Source organism: Ptychodera flava, chromosome 16 (assembly GCF_041260155.1).
Source record: "Ptychodera flava strain L36383 chromosome 16, AS_Pfla_20210202, whole genome shotgun sequence".
In the NCBI taxonomy this organism is placed as follows: domain Eukaryota; kingdom Metazoa; phylum Hemichordata; class Enteropneusta; family Ptychoderidae; genus Ptychodera; species Ptychodera flava.
In genome coordinates this window covers 13,303,426-13,325,919 of record NC_091943.1, presented here as the reverse complement: position 1 = coordinate 13,325,919, position 22,494 = coordinate 13,303,426, and the positions used below count along the sequence as shown (strand labels likewise).

The 22,494-nt window shown below is 35.5% G+C and overlaps 1 protein-coding gene across 2 annotated transcripts in view; it reads right to left on the bottom strand.

Annotated features, from left to right (window-relative positions):
- Positions 1–314: 314 nt before the first annotated feature.
- LOC139114055 (L-fucono-1,5-lactonase-like) overlaps positions 315–22,494 on the bottom strand; it is an 84,276-nt gene continuing 62,096 nt past the window's right edge. The window contains exons 2-8 of one of the 2 annotated variants that reach the window (XM_070675545.1): positions 14,003–14,040; positions 4,953–5,133; positions 3,923–4,002; positions 3,373–3,530; positions 2,547–2,732; positions 1,708–1,774; positions 315–1,602 (exon numbers count right to left, since the gene is read on the bottom strand). In XM_070675545.1, the coding sequence (XP_070531646.1) occupies positions 1,402–1,602; positions 1,708–1,774; positions 2,547–2,732; positions 3,373–3,530; positions 3,923–4,002; positions 4,953–5,133; positions 14,003–14,014 (885 nt within the window). In that variant the 5' untranslated portion in view covers positions 14,015–14,040 and the 3' untranslated portion in view covers positions 315–1,401. Of the gene's footprint in view, positions 1,603–1,707; positions 1,775–2,546; positions 2,733–3,372; positions 3,531–3,922; positions 4,003–4,952; positions 5,134–14,002; positions 14,125–22,494 lie in introns of those variants that run through there. The other variant, XM_070675544.1, reaches the window with a different exon arrangement.

Here is a 22,494-nt window from a genome sequence, read left to right as displayed (position 1 = left end):
GGACCATATCATCTCCTGAAATTTAAATGATTATTATGAATCTGCATGTAGATATTTGAAACTGAGCAGAGATATGAAACAAGTCAGGCTTGGCTAAGAAACAAGTGAATATTGACAATTTTTGCAAAATTACTATTGCTGACTATTTAGTCACTTTTGTTAAACAATCTGCATGTTGATTCAAGATTTGAGTTTGAAGTTCAAGAGAAGAATTACATTTCCATTCTTTCATAATGACATACGGGCAATGGTCAAATCTGTCTGTTGATATGCAGACTTTGGATAAATGTTGAAAAATAGAGGTCAAGCACAAATTGTTACCTTTAATATTTTTAATAAACTTTTTCGTAAAATCCATGTGAAGATAAATTCACAGAAAGAATAAGCTGAGATGTCAATTTGAAAAAAAACAGTTGTCTACTTATACTATATATTGCTCCACTTCAACCAAGATAGTCAGTCACTATTGAAAGTATTGAATCATACTTATACCTTACGTTTTCACTGTAGCATGCACAATGCATGAATAATGAATATTCATGATTGATGACCAGACATTATGATAGGATTGGCATACTTTAACAAATCTTATTCCTTCACTTTGCATAAATTAATACCAAAATTAATCCTTGGAATGCTGTAATTTTTCCCACTAAAATTTTAGTGCAACATTTAACTGATTTTCATGAAATTTTCTGTATGTTTTTTTGATAATTTTGGAACAGATAGACATCACATTTCATTGGCTACGGGTTTTAATCATAAGTTTGGCAAACTTCTGGAAAAAATTAACTGGGGTATATTTTATAAAAGCGACAAAAATTGACTTTTGGCTCTCTTTGGTATGCACTTAGAAACAGAAAGTTTTTAAACCTCTGCTTAAGCTTTCCAAAAAGATATTTTCAACCATTTTCTTTTGTGGTCTAAAAATCGCATCAAGATATACCATACAAATGTATGAATTAGAAAAAACAGATTATTTAAATTCTACTAGTGATGTTTGAAAATCAAAATGGCTGCTATTCACTGTGTTGACTTGATGTGAACATTTTTGGATTTTCACCTGAATGAAACAGTAAAAGCTACTCTTACAGCCTATAAGTCAACATAAGTGGCACACAAGCAAAGTTTTATAAAACAACTGATTGTCCAGCAGTACTTTTTAAGTTATCAATGAAAGAAATTGCTGTCGAAAAGTTCTGTTTTTTAGAGTCAATTCTGACTGTACTGGTCATTTGATAATCATGTAACCATGGTAATGATATTTCAGTGATAAAATTGGCAGAATACCTTCCCCTCTCATCTTGGTATTTTGACATTCAATCAGAACTATTCATTCCTGCAAGTGAAGATTTAATTTTTTTTCATTCTAAAATGTCATGATCTTACAGAACATAGAGTTCATTTATTAAGAGGCACTCTGATATTGTAGAATTTAACAGCATTTTTTCCAAAAATTCCAGATTTTTCTTCGTCAGTACATTCTTCAAGACATTCCTCGACGGCACAAAAGACTTGAGAATAGGTAGCATTGGCCATCTTATACACAGGGTAGTCACTTCCAAATAGGCACCTATCAGCTCCAAAATGCTCCACACAGTACTGTATGGGAAGAAGACAAATACATCAACATTTTCAAGTATGCTTATGGATTAACGTTGACAATTTTTTTCTAAAACATATAATCTAGAGTAATTTCTAGCATACCTGTACAAAAGGTTTCAAGTCATTTGGTTTCCATTTATTGAGATCAGCCTCTGTAACCAACCCAGACCTGAAGAGCACAAAAAACAGAAATGTTACTGCTCTGCTACATATCTAGAGTGTGTCAGTGCAGACTCTGGTCTTTCACTGGGGCTATGGTGTAGATAACGACCGCCCTCTGTGGTGGGTTTTACAAGAAGTAATATCGTTGGTCACTTTTTTGTAACAAATTATGCTGAAAGTCTTTCCCAAAGTATGTGTAATTTACATTTACAGTTCAAAAAAACCCTTTGGATTCTGAACATTTCATGTTCATCATTACATTTTAAATTATAGTTTGTGCACGATATTGTGGAATCATTCTAATATTTGCAAAATTTGAACTGAACACAAATTCTATAAAAGTACAAAAATAATGTGGCAAAATCAAGCTGATGCCAACTACACTCAAAGATAATATCCAGATTTAACTGTTGTTTAGTTTTCATTTTGAGAAGTCAATGGTCATAACGTTTACATATAAAGACTACATACATGTTGCATGGAAGTTAAAATACATTTTCCACAGAGACATTCTCAAAAAATGATATTCTCATCCCAAAATATCCAGGGGAAACTGCTTAAAACTGTTAGAAAGTGCTTGAATTTACAGTGACTTTGAGGGTGTGGCTCTTGTTTAAAGTATCTTAGTACTTAAAAGATATTTCTGTGAGCGGGACTTGGGTAGACATTCAACTAATAACATGGTTTCATCTGCAGAAGTACAATGCCATGTGAAACACGGTACATAAGAAATAAAAAAATCAAAAGACGACAAGTTTTGGAAGGAAAATGTGACTTACAGTTTACAGTAAACGTTAGGATACTTGGCAGCATTTCTCATGTCCTCTTTCCATTCATGAATGTTGAAGTCAGGCTTGTCAATGTCACCATCCTTGATATTCGGTTTGCCAATGTGGTCTATGATAAACTTGAGTTGAGGAAAGTCTCGGGCAAGCTTCGGTACCAGACGGGATGTCAAAGGAGGCCTAGAACAGAAGTTGACCAGAATTGGCTCTTGTCAATAACTTAGCAGATAGTGTACTGCTCCAAGACTGGTTGTTGTGATGAGTATCTCTGCACTACATCAATGGAACTCCCGTTGTGTTATGTATGCAGCAAACACAAGGAAAAACTGAACTAAATTGAGAGAAATGCCACTTGAGGGCGCTCTTTCAAACTGCTCTTTGCTGTACAGTTAATGGAAAGCTTTCATAAAATTCTACAAAAATTGCAATTATTCACAAGTTTTGGTACAAGAAAGTTAACTGATCATGAGGGCTTCTCCAAACTTGAGTAAAAAAACTGAGGCCAACTAATTTCTGACATATTGAAAGAACAGTTGACTTTCATGACTGATATTTCAACTGGAAACCTTGAATGATAAGAGAAGGCAGTATAAATAGATTTTGAATTGTTTCAAAATTTCTGGTTTATGTCTGTCACATAACTCCTACAAAGATTATAGGAACAAGGTGCAATTGGCCACATACCTTGTACATCATACATAATCATACTTTCAAATAGTAGAAAAATCTTTCTTTTACAAAATGATTTTTTTGTGTGTTAAACATGAATGGAAAAGAAGATAGTTGCTCTTCCTAAAAAATTATACAGATATAGAACTACCGTATCAGTAGGTCAAAGGTCAATCCCTTATCTTGAATGATTGACAAGCTCTTATTAACATCAGGGCGCTGTAGCCAATCAGGATCCTCTAATTCTGTGATGTGTCTGAAACCAACCAATAGCGGGTTTTCCTGAAGTTTATTGATAGTGTCCCCTACCTGAAGATTTAGAATTAAAAAATTAATTTTGGTAGGGGGAAGTGTGTAGAGAGTTGCAGTTTTTCTACTGTGATGACTAATCGATAGTAATGCAAATGGCAAAAATTTGAATCATAAAGAAATTCAACTCTAAAATTTTGAATATACCAGATAAATAAATGTATTTTCATTTTGATAGCTTAGGAACATGCCCCATATCTGAAATTACCATAAATTGTTTCTTCTATTCTGTAACATGAGCACTTTACCATTTCTGGGACACTTTCGTAAAAGGACCTAGCATTGAAAGTAGAGGAACATTTTAAAAATTACACAGTTTACCTCTATGTGGCTGTAAGCGCTTGTTAGAATTTCCCATACTATTGAAATAGAATTGAAAGACGAGAGATTACCGTTTCAGGTTTTGTCATGTCAACCCAGCCTACAACACCGACAATTGACTTGTGTTTTTTTGCGAGATCAAATGCCCAATCTGGAGGGAAACAGATGACATTATGAAAATATTACACAGACAACTTCTAGCTTATAGTTCATGAGCATATTAAGACATAAAATATCGTTTTAATTCAGCCTGGCTCCTTGCTGTGGTTTTTGGAGCATCTGTGCGACATTCTGTGGATGCAATCACAAAACCACAGCCTGGTCGAATCTGCACAAGCATCCCTGATTTGGGGACCATTTTATACAAATAAGAAGAACACATTGATGCTACGACTGAGGTTACAGCAGCCACCGAGGTTGACTCCAAGCTCCACATTGAATATATTCATACAACATGCAGAATTTATCTGACAAATTCATGGTGGTAAAAATAAGATAAAATATCTGGTCATCATACCTTATGAATATTTAATATCAAAAGAGTTCATGTCCATAAAACCAGTCTGTGGTATTTTTCACATAGCTAATTATGCGCATACATTGAAGTAAATACCACGACTAGGCAAGTCTCACTATAATTCTGTGAGATTCACGGCGGCTGTTAAAGTCTACAGTTTTGACTGTTTTACCCTTTCACCATAATGGTTTGGTCCGAATACATTGTTATCAATGGTGACTGCAGACTTGTCTACAGGATATTGGGGGTGAACCGTTTAAAAAATGTGAGACTCTAATGAAAGAGAGGATATTTCTTGGTCACTAATCAATTGAAGCCACCAAGCTTTTTTTGAATATTTTTGTTTTGCATCACCCTTAGTTTCTTGTTCCACACGCTAAACACCCCAGTATTCACTTGTTTTTTAACATAGGTTGTATACCTTGTATACCTTACATCTATACATATTACAGCTGGAAACTAAAGTTCAGTCAAGGAGTTGAATTCAATTTTCCTCATAAACGAAATACCTGGTATTTCAATGTACAGTGTTGACGGGCCGTGTATTGGGTATTCCAATATGCTTGAACCTGTTGAAAACTTACAATTTTCATCAACTGTATTGTTCACAACTTGAACAAAAATAACATTTTTGAATGGAGATTCCTTCATTTCTTCTTCTAAGTCTTCTGGATAGAAATTATGGAAAAGTGCAGGATGTTCCTTTGTCGGCCAGACATAGTCCATTGCCTGAAGGTCCCAGAAATCTGCATCGGAATGTAGGGACTGGATTAGAACAAGAAGGACAAACAAATAATCACCATTCTTTATTGAAAAACACGAACACAAATACAACTTTATTGATTCTTTATTGTACATGGTAACACTCATACATAAAGAATAAACAAACAAATATTTTAAACAAACAAACAGAGAGCCAGAGTCGTCCATGTGGTAGGAGTTGGCCAAACATGTAGTTTTTTCATCATCCTTTTGAGGTCAGTCTTTGTAATTCATTAGCTCACGCTGCATCAATGTCTGTCAGTCTGTCTTTCCGTCTGTCTGTTGGCGTGATATCTCAAGAACAGCTAATCAGATCAGAATCAAATCTTGTATATAGATTAAGTTTGCAAATGGCAAGAACTGATTTATTTTTGGAAGATGTGGCTCGCATATTTTGTAGACATATAAATGCTTTTTATGCTTGCATAATGAATGATTGTAGATAGATACGGATATATACACTAACAATGGCGGCCTAAAATTGATGAGGTTGCAAATGTTGGTCACATGATCACACAGGGCTATATCGGCGGTGAAAGATACTAAGAGATGACATGTAAATGTTGCTAATTTGCATATATTATGAACTTTCCAAATAAGGGATATATCTGAATTGACTTGATCAAAATTGACGAAACTTGCTATGTAAATTGGGGATACTATGTTATAACCTTTTGGGTAGTCATTTAGCATTTTTAATTCTAATTTTCACACTTAAACTTTCTTAGTATTAGGGATATATCTGACTTGACTGTATCAAAGTTGACAACAATTTGCTATGTAGATTAAAGATACAATAATATTACATTCATGAAAGTTATTCAGCATTTTTAGATCAGATAATTACTACTTTGCTTATTTAATGAACTTTCCTAATTAGGGCTGTGTATCTGCATTGACTTGATCAAAGTTGACGAAACTTGCTGTGTCCATTGAAGATATTATAATATAACATTTTTGAAAGTCAGTAAGCATTTTTACTTCAGCAATTACTAATTTGCATATTTGACAATTTTCCTAATTATGGATATATATCTGAATTAACTTGATCAGATTGGCGATACTAAGATATAACATTATTGAAAGACATCTAGCATTTTTACTTCAGCCATTGTTAATTTGCATATTGAATGAACATTTTTAATTTGGGATATATTATCTGGTTTAGCTTGAACAAAAATTGGCAAAACTTGAGTTGTAAATTGGAGATACTATGATGTGACATTTAAGTTGTAGCATTTTTAGACACACTAATAATTCATTTGCATATTTAATGAATTTTCCTAATTAGGGATATATACCTGAGTAGACTTGATCAAACTTGACAAAACATGCTATGTACATTGAAGATACTATGATAAAATATCATTGAAAGTCGTTTAGCATTTTTTACACCAGCTGGTCACTAATCTGCATATTTAACTATAACTTTCCCAATTAGGGACAAAAGACTGGAAGAACTCTACAATAGTTTATTGATTAGTGAAAGATATTTTGCATTTTCATGTCAGTTAATTTGTAATTTGCATATCTAATGACCAGATGCATAAGTTGTTTTGGCAAACGGAGCAATCAAACCCCCCCTTGCCGCCGTGCAGATTTTTTCCCTTTTTTTAGACTGCCATCATCTGAGTGTTAAAGCCAGCTTTTGATAGCATGGGGACACAGTGACCCATAGTACCAGGTAGGACCATTGTTTAAATGAGGGACAAATTACAATTTTGAGGGACATGTAATGTTACGTATTTCAATAAAATAACACAGTAAAGTCTCACTGTGTGTCATCAAGACCTGGTACCATATTTGGTGTTAAATAGACAAGTCAGGTAAGTGCATTAAAGGTATAAGTATATAATAGGCCACTGCAGTGTTGTGCCAAATTTTACCCACGTGAAACTTTTATTATCATTTAGTTTACTGCCATCCCCCTGGTATCCTAATAAACTGCAGGGCTCCCCTAAGTCACCAAAATAATTAGCCAACTCATTAGCCAAATCAAAAATCTTGTAGCCACTTTGAGCAACTTTTAGGCAGTTTATGATCGCAAGTGCAGCAACAGCTTTCTCGGCATTCAGGAGTTCCTAATTTTACAAATCAAGATGTTTTATATGTTGTTCATTGTAGATTTTACATTAAAGAAATATTTGATCCATTTTTATTGCATTAATTATTTGTGTTTTTATGACATTTCAGGGATAGAAACATTTTCATTTCTGGGGGTTAACTTTTACCACCAGAGAGAAAATAACATTTTAGACCAGAAATCTTTTTATGTGATATTTTGATATCATCAAGAAATGCCTGGTGATGTTCACTTCTACATCATTAGACTGGTGGAATCTGCAAAAATATTAAAATCATTCAGAATCACATAATTTCTTGTATAAGTAATGGCAGATTGAAATAGTAAAAAATGGACAATTTTAGTAGTTCTACTTTTTAATTGTTGCTTTGATGTTAAGTGACCATACAAAATTGCAGTTCTCAGATGTGCTGATTTGAAATTGGATATGCTTACTACAATTTCCCTTTGCCATGACTCTAAATAAAATTCAATTTAAAACTGACAGTCAAACTGAATGCCATTTGGAAGGCATCAGAGATTACCTTGTACCTATTGGACCATCCTAGGTGGTTTCTTTTGAACATTATTGTGTACTTGAGGGGTCTTCATGCATGACATCACATGATGGGATGCGATGACCTAGATTTGCCCTTTGAGAACACCTGAGTTTTCTCCTTTTCCCTTGTATTATGACTCTGTTTGTGAGAGTTTCCTTTGAACTTATGGATTTTACTATCAAACTGAGTAGTTGCAAGCCAAATTTGATCCAAGCAAAGTAGGAAAAACTTTTGACAGACTAAGGGATGAAGGGGACTTGCAGAGGCAAAGCCAATCCTCATTGTATTATCAAACAGCACAACAATAAGTGGTTTTACGCACCAGGGAATAATATGTAACTTTGTAGAAAGAAGCTAACGTAGACTGTTCCAATACATTGCAACTCTGCAGGAAGGAGGGTAAACTGTTTCAACATCTTACAATTTTTATTGTTAGCTGTAGTTTTCTATTGAGGAGGCACTGCAGCACTGTCTAAAAATTCAATAGCCACTAAAATCGGGCCTACGCAGATTGCCTCACGGTAACCCACAAAGACTATTTTATGGAGACAGAACAAAACATGGGGCTCGGGGGTCACCGACGTCCTTTGTACCTCCTTATTATGTTGTACTTCCTCGTGTTTATTATGTGATATGAATGTGAGGTTTGTCAAAAAAGTCGAACTGTTTGGACCATGGAGCGTCCTTTTTTTAGCTCCATGTTTGGACATAGATGAAAGTTATTTGAACTGGTTGGTTTCTACTCCAGCATAACAGACAATAACTGTGATTGTCAGGAGCTGGAATATGTAAATTCAAGTGTGGAATCTAAGTATCAACAGCCTTTGATATGTGTGAAGGTGAATTAAGACATGGGACTCAAAAGGATGAAAAATACCTAAAGAAGAAAATGGTGAACTTTTATAACTCAAAAGGGGAGAAAAAATTGAGAACAACATTTGCTTGGTCCCTACATACATCACATGTACTTTGTCATATATCTGGAGTGTACACTAATCTAATATACATGTTCAATGAAAAAAGTTTAATTATATGGAGAGACTGTAAATCAACAGTGCATCTTAACCGATGAGACTAAATACAAGTTAGGTTAGCCCTCTTCAAGTGTGTATAGTCAAAAATCAAGTTTAATTTTGAATTACATAACGTACGGAATGACATAGAATATGGAAAAACAAACTAAATATCATAACCAGATATGAACTGAAAATTTTCACGTGTTTCATTATATATTGCGGTTATGTATAAATTTTAACCTTTGCCACATGTTTGCAACAACATAATGAACAATATTCACCACATATTAATTCTAAAGGTCATTAAGAATTCAAATACCCGGTATATAATTAGCTGAAATGAAAATAATTAATTTCTTTTGCTGCTGTCATTGTATCACCACTTTATATAGCAAGTGTAATTCCCTTTGGTCAAGTCCTTCAAGCAATATATATGCCAAACTGTGAAGGCTCATTTAGATATGCAAATTATAAATAAGCTAACATGAAAATACAAAATGACTTTCAATATTGTTATAAGCTGGTATAATCATCAATTTACATGTTTTGCCAACTTTGATCAAGTAAATCCAAGTATATATCCCTAATTAGGAAAGTTCATTATGCAAATTAGGAATTGACTGAATTTCTCATTAAATATGCAAATCAGGAATTGGTTGAAGTAAAATAATGTATTATCTTTGAAGCGCATAGCGAGTTTTTGGTCCAGTCAATTCAGATAAATATTTCTAACTAGGACAGTTCATTAAATATGCAAATTAGGAATTGACTGAAATATTCTCATTGAATATGCAAATAAGGAATTGACTGAAATATTCTCATTAAATATGCAAATCAGGACTTGGTTGAAGTAATATAATGCACTTTGATGCACATAGCGAGTTTTGTAAACTTTGGTTCAGTCAATTCAGATAAATATTTCTAATTAGGACAGTTCATTAAATATGCAAATTAGGAATTGACTGAAATATTCTCATTGAATATGCAATAAGGAATTGACTGAAATATTCTCATTAAATATGCAAATCAGGAATTGGTTGAAGTAAAATAATGTATTATCTTTGAAGCGCATAGTGAGTTTTGTAAACTTTGGTCCAGTCAATTCAGATAAATATTTCTAATTAGGACAGTTCATTAAATATGCAAATTAGGAATTGACTGAAATATTCTCATTGAATATGCAAATAAGGAATTGACTGAAATATTCTCATTAAATATGCAAATCAGGAATTGGTTGAAGTAAAATAATGTATTATCTTTGAAGCGCATAGTGAGTTTTGTAAACTTTGGTCCAGTCAATTCAGATAAATATTTCTAATTAGGACAGTTCATTAAATATGCAAATTAGGAATTGACTGAAATATTCTCATTGAATATGCAAATAAGGAATTGACTGAAATATTCTCATTAAATATGCAAATCAGGACTTGGTTGAAGTAATATAATGCACTTTGATGCACATAGCGAGTTTTGTAAACTTTGGTTCAGTCAATTCAGATAAATATCCCTAATTAGGACAGTTCATTAAATATGCAAATTAGGAATTGACTTAAATGTTCTCGTTAAATATGCAAATTAGGAATTGGCTGAGGTAAAACTCCTTAATGACCTTCAATAATGTTATATCATAGTATCTTTAATGTACATACCAAGTGTCATCAATTTTGGTCAAGTCAATTCGAGTATTTATTTGCATTCCAAGGCCACCGGCCCATATACAAGGAGGAGTTATATAGAATACATAACTTGTGACAGAGAATAATACAAATCAGAAAGAAAGAAATGGAAATACATACAATTTCGTCAACTGTAACACAAAAGAACAGTAAGGAGAATGCATCCATCAATCACTGTGTTCGTGTGATTCTCTCAATTTCAAGGCTTTATATACAAAATAAAAGAGACTGCCCAGTTGATCAGTATTGTTTGAACTGAGTAGTTTTTTAAAATTGTGAACATTAGTTGTACAATAATTTCGTTTTGATTGAGTCAATTCAATACAATATATTGTATATATAATATATTGTATATATAATATATTGTATATATCCAGTGTGTGAAACTCAAGCAAAATCTCTACTGGCCAAGCAGGCCAGCAACTTTAAAAAATCACTGGCCCTGAAGGAAATCAACTGGTCCGATCATAAATCAGGTCAAATCCAAAAATGGTGGAGATTTTTTACCTGCACTCAGTATAGGGGCCAAGAACATGTGATTAAAAAAACAAGAAAGACACCACTTCAAAATCCTAACATCAAACCGCTTTTTGTGCCTTTTAATTCTTTTATTCTTTTTTAATTCTTCAAATGAAGATGACTATCAAAACCAAAAGTTGGGGGTAACTGATCTCAGTGCCAAAAACATATGAAATCAGCGAAAGATTAAGCACTATAATGCGTAAAATGTTTTTTTATTTCCTAAAATAGCTTTTCACAACAAACATTTCTAACACTGAGAAAACGAGTACAAGCATGGGAGTGAAATATGTCCCAACACGGAAATGCTAAGCATCCAGAACTCCCATCAGGGATGGGTAAGTTTTGGCTGCACAAACACCGGATCACACACAAATGGAGTCAGTACAAGTTGACTCTTCCAAAAAACGATTCTGGCTTCTCCCCTTTGAGGGACTTCTCATCAAATTCAAGGAAGGGAATACAAAAAATGAGGGCAACTGATGAAGAGAAATAATACTGAAGTGTCGAAACCCACGTTAAAAGACAAATCACAAATTGAAAATGTAAGCTAATCTTTACAGGTGACCAAGGCAAATGGCCATCAAGGTCAAAATACAATGAAGACCTACTTTGCACAATGTTTTAATATCGGATATTTACTTTCTAGTATCAAAGTTTGACGTCCAACATATTTCTGTCATACATAACAATCTATATATCGAGTCTAATATCGATACTAGATGATACAAGAATGACTTGCCTTCTGTCGCTGCACTCCGGGTTTGAGAAATTGCCGATATTTTACCTCAGGCTGATACATATCGCGATTTTTGGACTCTTTATAGTAAACGATAATAGGCAATTCTCGAATGACTTGCCTTTAGTCTCGACACACCAGATCTGTGAAATCACAGATATTTACTCGATATTTATTGGCGATTGGGACTCTAATATCGTCACTAGAATGACTCGCCTTGTGTCTCAGGCACGTCTGGGCTATGTAAAATCACCGATGTTTATCGGCGATTTCCGGACAAATGTCCGATATATATGCCCGATATTTGCAACCTTACAGATCTTGCTAAACCCGACGTCATCATTTCGGCTCTAACTTCGATACTAGACGATACTATACTTGTCAAATCGCGGGCAAATAATCGATGTATATCTGGGAGATACTACCTTACAGATTTGGCCCCGCAGTCTAGCGAAGCCCGACTTCAGTAGTCCGACTCTAGCTTAAATTATACGATATTAGACTTGTCTAAAACGGTGGGTAAATATCCAATACACAGTCACCTGTGGTCTATTCCACTCTGCGTCTATGCGCCATACAGACGTGTGTACATATGTCTTCTCAGGCATATGTACACACGTCTATACGGCACATAGACTCAGAGCGGAAAAGACCTGAGGTGACTGTGATCCAATATTGGATATTTCACCACCTCATATATCTGACCATAATTTTTGTTGAGGGTCTATGATCTGATCAAACAATTCTAATTTGGATACTGAATTGTCCAGTAGCTTTAAATATCCGATATCAAGTGCGATGTTGGAGTGTCCTCGAAATCCAGTTTACCTCGAAATATGCATATATCTCTGCCTGTTTGACTGATTCCTATTATGACCACGACGAGATCTCTAACCTAAGACATGCTTAACAAAGGGGGAACATATCGAATAGCGCCACTACTCTCGCGAGTAAACGCCAGGTAAGGTCTTTCGATTTGATGCAGTACCGATCAGTCTGTTCACTTTTTATTTGCGAATTCCATGTTTTGCAAATCCTTTGAAAGAATAAATTTCGTATCTCTGAATAATTTTGTCAGGTATTTAGCTTAGCAAAACATTCTGGTAAACTTCTGTACATATAAGGAAAGTTACTGGCCTGCGTCTTTAGGAACAGCAGGACATCTTTCAACAGTTACTGGTCCGGCATGAAAACTGCTGGTCTCAGGCCATCGGGTTAGCGTGAATTTCGCACGCTGTATATATAGAATATCTTTCATGGCTGATATATCTTGTGTGATCAACATTTGTAGCAAATCTCATCAAATTGTGTGCAGTCGTTCTCAATGTATATCCATTTTTTCTAACATCATTAATTATAAATTGAGCAAAAAAGTAAGCAAGCCACACCCACCAAAAACTAACCAGTTCTTGCCATTTGCAAAGTGAATCTATGTACCACATTTGACTCTGATCTGATGAGCAGTTTTGAGATATCGCGCACACAGACAGACAGATAGACAGACACACTGACAGACAGACACACAGACAGACATCGCTGTGACATTAGCCCACATGTGTGACCATGTGAGCTAAAAATGAATAAAAATGATATGGAAATGTTGTCTGGCAGTCATAAGTATCTGGTGTGTGTGTGGCAAGAGACAAATCCCAACATTGATAATAAATGACATCATCGTGACTGGTTTGTTTCCTTCTGATTTTCTGATACAATGATAGGTACAAAATATTTAGGCCTATAATATGTGGCTTTCATGAGAGTCATACAACATAGCTTGCATTTTTGTCCACCGTAGAAATTTTAAGGTAACTTTCTCGTAAACTGTAATTCTGGCTTCGGGCTGTACAAACATCGCGATCTCTATATATTTACCAAATGGTATCCGCCCCTCAACTACTTGTAAATGAAACGGCAACACGTATATCGCACTGTTGTGTGTGTTGTTCGAGGTGCAGAGCTACAGCTGTCCATGCCGAACCATTTCCACTTCAATTTTGCTAGTCATGACATTATTAGCCTAGACCCTATTCGTCGCTTTCGGCCTTCGAAAGCGACGAATAGGGTCTAGGCTATGACATTGTCCTGATTGTCGGCTATAGGATCAGTGGGCAGACTCTTACTGTAAATGTGTATTTTCCGAGGGCAGGTTCATAACCTCGCGTAGCACTTATGTGTATATCCGGATCAAAAGTCCGCTCGTTGGACCGCAAATCCAACAAATGCCAGCGCTGAGGTTGGTATCACCCCGGATCTACACATTTTCTTAAATCGTTAGTTTTGGCTGAATAAAGTTTACTTACGGCAGTGTGCATCGACTGGCGTTCCTAACTCCATCATGTCATGACAGAGAAAACTTAAATGGCATACGTGACGATATGGCTTCACCCAGTAGGTCGACACACTGTATACTGTGACGTCATTAGTTTGTGACGTATTGTTAGCACCTTTCCGGTATGAAATTGGGGATGCCGAGAAATTGGCACTTTTAGGCATTATGATTATCGGATTATAGGAATAAATATTAGTATGCCATTTTATAAAATATTTAATGAAGAAAACAAAAACTTCAACTCCAACTATATCACGTTTTATTTTGTGATATTCATTGTAAGTATGTAGGCTAATTGCACTAGGCAATTGTGCTGTTCCAATAACCCGGTTTTCAAAAAAAGGGTAGGTAGGTCGGCAGGTTTTTTTTTCCCGAAATATTTTTAGTTTTAAATATGCATTTTTCAGGGGTTCAGAGCGATCAAACACTGACCACAACATTTCCAAACAAAGGATCATACATATAAAAGGATAAAAACAAAAGACATACGCGTTCAATCAAAACTCAAATGCCAAGTAACGAACACGTGATTTTACGGGTTTTTGTCTTTCTTGTTTTTACTCCCATGTTTACGTAGCTCCAAAAAGTTTAAGGGACAAAGTCGGCAATTTTGCATGAATTTTGTTTGATACGACATACTACTTATTTTATTTGACATGTTGAAAGATACTGAATGAATGGGTGACGATGCGTATATTCGACCTCGGTTTTAGACACGATATATGAAACCATCGCGAAAAGGAATAAATGGTCATTTTCGCAATGGTTTCATTTAATTTGTCTAAAACCGGGATCGAATATATGCCCATTCATTCAGTGTCTTTCAACATGTCAAACAATATAAGAAGTATCTTGCATCAAACAAAATTCATGAAAAATGGCCGACTTTGTCCCTTTAGGGTCGTCAGGTATAAAATAGGATAGGGTCGGGTTATCGGAACAGCAGATTTTTTTTCTTCGGCCTTAGGGAGCGTTCAGTTTTTACGGCCTTGGGGGGGGGGCGGCAAAATCTTGTCGCCGGTGTTCAAAAAAATATAGGCCCCCCTGCATTTTTGTGAAAAAAATATGACCCCCCCCCCTTTGTCAGACGAAAAAAATTGATGACCCCCCCCCCCTGAAAAATAACCAAAACCCATATGTAAAAATTTACCCGCATGGTTTGGATTTGAACTCCGTAGAGGAACTATGGCCAATAGCTGCCGATTTAACATTTTTTACATTTATGACACGAAAGGTCTGCACGAAATACATTCTTTGGTCGGGTCGGGTCTAGTTGGCTTGCACGAAATACATTCTTTACATTTAATACATTTAATACATTTAATACATTTTTTACACGAAAGGTCTGCACGAAATACATTCTTTACATTTAATACATTTTTTACATTTATGTCACGAAAGGTCTGCACGAAATACATTCTTTGGTCGGGTCGGGTCTAGCTGGGCTTGCACGAAATACATTCTTTACATTTAATACATTTTTTACATTTATGTCACGAAAGGTCTGCACGAAATACATTCTATGGTCGGGCGGGTCTAGCTGGGCTTGCACGAAATACATTCTTTACATTTAATACATTTAATACATTTTTTACATTTTTTACACGAAAGGTCTGCATGAAATACATTCTTTACATTTAGTACATTTTTTACATTTTTTACACGAAAGGTCTGCACGAAATACATTCTATGGTCGGGCGGGTCTAGCTGGGCTTGCACGAAATACATTCTTTACATTTAATACATTTAATACATTTTTTTACATTTTTTACACGAAAGGTCTGCACGAAATACATTCTTTACATTTAATACATTTTTTACATTTATGTCACGAAAGGTCTGCACGAAATACATTCTTTACATTTAATACATTTTTTACATTCATGTTACATTTTTTACACGAAAGGTCTGCACGAAATACATTTTATGATCGGGGCCGGGTCTAGATGGGCTTGCACGAAATACATTCTTTACATTTAATACATTCTTTACAATTAATACACTTTTACATGTTTTACATGGATGACATGAAAGTTCTGCACAAAATACATCATAAGCTCGGGGCAGGTTGTAGATGTGGCTTGTAAAAGTTCAAAATGGGCGAAAATCGTCTTAGCACAACGTACATTCCCGCTAAGCGACACTTAGGACAAGTTTGACATGACAAAGTGTTACATAATGTATTGATATTCAGCACCCATTCACACCTATGGCCATGTCGAAGTCCAGATAGTTCAACACAGGCCACTGTAACGTGTTTTACGTGCGGACATTTTTACGACAAAATGTATTAATTGTACAGAATGTATTTCGGGCAAGGCCCGCCTAGACTCACGATAAGGTCGGACCGTCCCTCCCAACCAAGTCCTGATAGTTTGTGCGGACAAAAAAGCATTTATTGTAAAGAATGTAATTCTTGCAGACCTTTCATGTAAAGAATGTATTAAATGTAAAGAATGTATTAAATGTAAAGAATGTATTTCCTGCAAGCACAGCTAGACCCGACCCAACCTTAGAATGTATTTCGACCTTAGAATGTATTTCATGTTATAAATGTAAAAAATGTATAAAATGTAAAAAAATTCATTCGTGCAGACCTTTCATGTACTAAATTAAAAAAATGTAAGAAATGTATTAAATGTAAAAAATGCATTTCGTGCAAGACCGGCCCAAAATCCCGATCATGTCCGATAACTCCCGAGAAAGGCCCGAGAGTTCCGTGTATTTCGTACGGACATTTGTTGAAAAAATGTATTAAATGTAAAGAATCACTGAATGTATTTCGTGCAGACCTTTCGTGACATAAATGTAAAAAATGTATTAAATGTAAAGAATGTATTTCGTGCAGACCTTTAATGTAATAAAAGTAAAAACTGTATTAAATGTATTAAATGTAAAGAATGTATTTCGTGCAAGCCCAGCTAGACCCAACTGTTGACCGACCTTTCATGACATAAATGTAAAGAATGTATTAAATGTAAAGAATGTATTTCGTGCAAACCTTTCATGTAAAAAATGTATTAAATGTAAAGAATGTATTTCGTGCAGACCTTTAATGTAATAAATGTAAAAAATGTATTAAATGTAAAGAATGTATTTCGTGCAGACCTTTCATGTAATAAATGTAAAAAATGTATTAAATGTAAAGAATGTATTTCCTGCAAACCTTTCATGTAAAAAATGTATTAAATGTAAAGAATGTATTTCGTGCAGACCTTTCATGTAATAAATGTATTTAATGTAAAGAATGTATTTCGTGCATGGATAAATGTATTAAATGTAAAACGTGCAGAATTCTAGGCTACTGGCCATGGATGCAGCAGAGATGCCAGTGCACAAACTTCTCAGCCACATCCATTGAAACGTCTGTTAATTAGGACGACTGTAAGGCAATTTTTAACTTCATTTCCATAGACAACTCATGTCCATGGACATTGTATAAAGTAAACTTTATTGGAGTGGTTCGCCAAAGGCAGCCCTCCGGTTAAGAGGGTCATAGGCCATTACGTAAAGTCAACTTTATTCTAGTGGGCCACCAAAGGTGGCACGCCGGTAAAGAGGGTCGATCATGGCTATTGCATAAAGTAGACTTTACTGGACAGGGCCGCTGAAGGCGCGCGGCCATTACCATTACCATTATTCAGTGATCCCAGGGTCTCTCAAAAATGTTTCTAATACAAGCCGCGGCTTCAATTGGGAATTGTACGGAAGAATGCCGTGGGGTATTACATAAAGTCAATTTATTGTATAGTGGGCCGCCGCAGGCGGCCCGCCGGTAAAGAGGGTCAATCATGGCCATTGCATGAAGTAAACCTAATTGGAGTGGGCTGCCAAAGGCATCTGCCCGTTAAGAGGGTCATGGGTAATACATAATGTATATTTATTGTAGTAGGCCGCCGAAGGCGCCCGCCGGTAAAGAGGGTCGATCATGGCCATGGCATAAAGTGAACTTTATTGTTGGTATTATGTTTTTGAAAATGTGGTGACCCCCCCCCCTTTCCGACCAGTGAAAAAGCAATGATCCCCCCTTTGTGGATTCCAAAATTACGATGACCCCCCCCCCCTGGATTTTGCCGGCCCCCCCCGGCCGTAAAAACTGAACGGTCCCTTAGCTCCAATCTTCTGTTACACATGTTTACATTGACTTGGTTTTAACAGTGGTAGAAATTGCAAAAGATATGACCCGTAAATAGCATTATACTACTCTGCATCATATAAAACATCTCTAATACTGTGCATTGTAAAACATTGGTTAAAACTTTTAAGGTCATGACTTTGAGACTATGAACAATAACATGCATAAAGAACTGTATATGAAGGCAAATCTTTGCTGAACCAAGAAAAAACATTTCACAAGAGTTTTGAATAAATTTTCGAAAAATAAATGCACGTTATATAAAACCTTTTTTTAGTTAACTGAAATCAACTTTATAAACTTTCTGAAACCTAAAAACCTAATTGTACTCGACAGATTAAGGTAAAAATGGCGGCTTTGTCCCTTTAAAAACTTCAGTCTGTTTTAACAGTTTTCTCTAAAGCTTTTATAAAACAGCAACTTTCTTGGAATGTTTGGTATCTTTTAACGAAAATTTGAACTTCAAGCAAACACAAAGCATTTTCTGCAGAACATTTGTCGATACCTTAGAAGCTAAGCTGTCCTATTAATCGACACGTATATAGCTATTTTTTTCACAACAACTTACAAGTTTACATGTAATAACTAGGCATCAACAAAGTGTATTTCAAAAGAAGTACACAAACTGTTTCATGGAAGATTTAATACAACCAAATAAAAATAAATACAAAATATCATAAAGACAAAATATCATAGTAAAATTGCAGATAGGTAGAGGTAACACTTTTCATGATTTGTAAATATTGAATGGTAAAGAAGTGCCAGGATCTGTTTTGGGAAGGGCCGCATGATGCACCCTCATGCTACAGATGCTAGACACCAGCCCTAGTCAGTTTCCAAACATAGTAATGCTACACAGGACTGGAGATATCCCATGATCCACTATGATTTGTACCACGTGTTGATTCTTCGGGGAAGTCGACAATGCCTCCCATGTGTAGACACATTCATAGAAGTGGACTTGTCACTAGTTTTACATGTAACAATTCTGAAAACATATTTTAAGCATACCATTCTTTTCTATTCCCATTTTAATGATTTGGAATCTTTGTAAAATTTTCCACAGATTGTATCCACGTGTAGCAATACGGAATAATGTAATGGAAAGTATGGAGACTAGTTGCATCTGTTTTATGAAACAAAAAAGATATGATTTTTTTCCCAAAGGAAATGACAAAATAAAGTTACTTGATGACTTTTCTAAGAGAAAACCCATTTAGTTTGACGTGACTTGCTTCGCAAAGGCCACAGGCGTTATGTGGATCGGGTGAGGTTTATGCTACGTTCCGACATTCTGATATGTAGCCTGGTGATAAGACTATTGGATCGTAGGCGCAGCATTAACTCATAGCATAAACTACACTTTTAAAAACCACCCGGTCCACATAAAAACGCCTTATGGCAAAGGCACCCGCAGAAGTTGTGACTTTAGTTGTAATTTACTACAATGATTATTTGAAATTTTTACGTCAATATCTAAACGCACTTTTACTTAATATTATTGAAAAAAATTGTAAATGCTTACTGTTACCGCTTACGTGCAGAGCAGGAAAAGTAATAAGAAAGGGTATCACCATTGGTACAAATCAATTGAAATGTGGGTAATCTATTGTGTGCTGTGCGCGTAATAACATAGATTGCTATCCAGGAATTTCGGGTTTTTTTGTGAACAAAATTGCTTTGACTCTACAGGACCATCCAAAAATGTTTCAAGGTAACCTTTGGGGAAAAAATTGCTGCCATGATTGGCTGAAAAAAAATGTTGCCTTACCCAGAAATCAAAATGTCCACTCTTTATCTGATTCTATCGGATGGAACAGATAAAATTAACTTGAATGTCCTTTAAATTTCTAATCGAATATTAGATGTAAAGGGTTGCAGGTGCTCAGCCTGTTGTTTTATTCGATCATCAGATAAAATCGATAATATCGTCTTCTAAGCGATGATCCAATATTCCTAATATTAGGCCTAGACTCTAAGAAGTTATCGATTGGGTTGGGAAGTGGAGATGCCCGACATGCGTGTTTTATCTCATCATTTTGGATAAAATCGATAACTTCTAAGTTGGAGTCTGATATTAGGAGGATCAGGGGTGAAAGATGCTCGACGTGCTGTTTTATAGAATTTGATTGGCTTAATATTGGATTAAATCGATAGTATCATCTTCCTAGCTAAGGCCTAAAAAAAAAAATTGTGTGTTTCCGGTAACCCGACCTACCCTAGTTCAAACCCCCCGACCCTAAACTTTTTTTTGGACCTTGAAAACAAATCCCGCGAGATTGGCTGGGAAAAGTTTTAAATCACGCGTGATTTCATGACGTCATTAAACAACAATAGCGACTGCTTGTGCAAGCGTGTTTTCCGTAACATGTGAGAAATGCGATCACGTTCAAGAAAAAATGCAAAAAAGTGTGAGAGGCTCCCCACCTAACTATCCAAATGTTTTTGTGTCGAGTTTGTGTTTAATTCGTTTCAAAAATGTGTTCCTATATTCTTATCCGATTTTTTGTGTTAATGAAAATGTTTGTTTCACCTCGGATATTTGTAGGGAAGTTTGGATTAGTGTGTACGGTAATGTTTTGTTTGTGTGGGGAAAGCTTATGGCGATTGTAAAAAGTGTGAAAGAGGCTCCCCACCTAACTATCCAAAATGTTTTTGTGTCGAGTTTGTGTTTGATTCGTTTCAAAAATGTGTTCCTACATTTTTATCCGATTTTTTGTTAATGAAAATGTTTGTTTCGCCTCGGATATTTTGGATTAGTGTGTACGGTAATGTTTTGTTTGTGTGGGGAAAGCTTATGGCGAAACGCAGCCGGACTTATTGTGTTACAAAGTTGATGAGTGGCCCTTTGACGCTTGCGTTTCGAAACCCGAGTGTGGTTTCTCATCAGTCGCAATGTAGATTCTTTCGTTAGTTTGTGTTTGTGAAAATTTATTTTAATGTATTTTAGTGGTCTTGCTCTTCGAATAGCGAGGCAAGAATATCAATGTTTGGGTCTCGTTGTGAGTCCGTTTGGTGGTCTGGTTTGTTTGTTTTTTGTTTCTTTACTTCTGTAAATTTTGTTTTGACTAGTGTGTCTTTTAGGTTTTTGTTTCTCTTGTAAGCAATGATTGGTGATTCTGGGAATAGATTCCTTAGTGTTGAGTCCTTCTCCAGTTCAGCCAAATGTTTCAAAAGACTTCCCTTAAGATCTTTTGTTTTTATGTAAGGGCTGTATGTTGTACTGAAGATGAGTTTGTTTGTTGCTTCTTTACGTGTACTTGTACAGTTTGTTAGTGTATTACGAATACTGTGGTTTATTTTTTCTGTTATATTCGTGATTTCATTGTTTTTTGTATTCTCTGTCGAGTAGTTTGTTTCTAAAGAAAGCGACTTTTTTAGTAAAGTCGTCATTGTTGTTTCATTTGCGAGCGTATCTAAGGATTTCACCTTTGATAAAGCCATTAAATGTTGCTGTCGGGTGACACGATTCTCTATGTAGAAATTGGAATGTGTCTGTTGGTTTAGTATGTGTTTTGATGTCGAGGATATTTTCTTTGTGGTATCTTGCACCTTTACTACTACATCTAGGAATGTAATTTCTTGTGTTGAGTTTTCGTATGAAAACTTAAACGTTGGGTGCATTGTGTGGATTTTTTTGAATGAAGTTAGTGAGTTCGGTTTGTGTTCCCAGAAAGATTGCAAAGACATCATCTCTGAATCTTTTCCAGAAGTGAATGTTGTTGTGGTTGTTTACGATTATTTTCTTTTCAAGTTCATGAAAAGCAATGTCTGCTATCTCTGGCGAGGCATTCGATCCCATGCTGCAGCCGCGGGTTTGGCGGAAATATTGCTTGTTAAATTCAAAACTGTTGTGTTTTAGAATTAGTGAAATCATTTCTATTAAGTCTTCCGTGGTGGTTTTTTGATGCCGTAATTTGTTTGAAGCGAGGTTTGTGAGTTTAATGTTTCACTGACTAGCCGAATCGCTTCGTCGTGAATTGTGTTTGTGTCCATCGACACCACGTCGAGTGTTACAAGAAATGCATGTTGGGGAAATTTGTTTTTTTCTATTTCTTGTATGAAGTTTGTTGTGTCTTTTATATTTGACGGTTGTTGCTGGACCAGTGGTTTTATGAAGTAATCCAGGAATTCAGAAATTCTGTTAGTGGGACTGGAGCAGCCACTAAATATTGGTCTCCCTGCAAACGTTGAGTTTTCAGGCGGCGTTTTGTGAATTTTAGGCAATAAGTACCAATGCTGGGTACGGATTTTATGTTTTTTGGATCGAGATACTTATAAGTATCATGGTCGATGTGTTTGTTCTCGTACATTTTGTTTAATAGTTC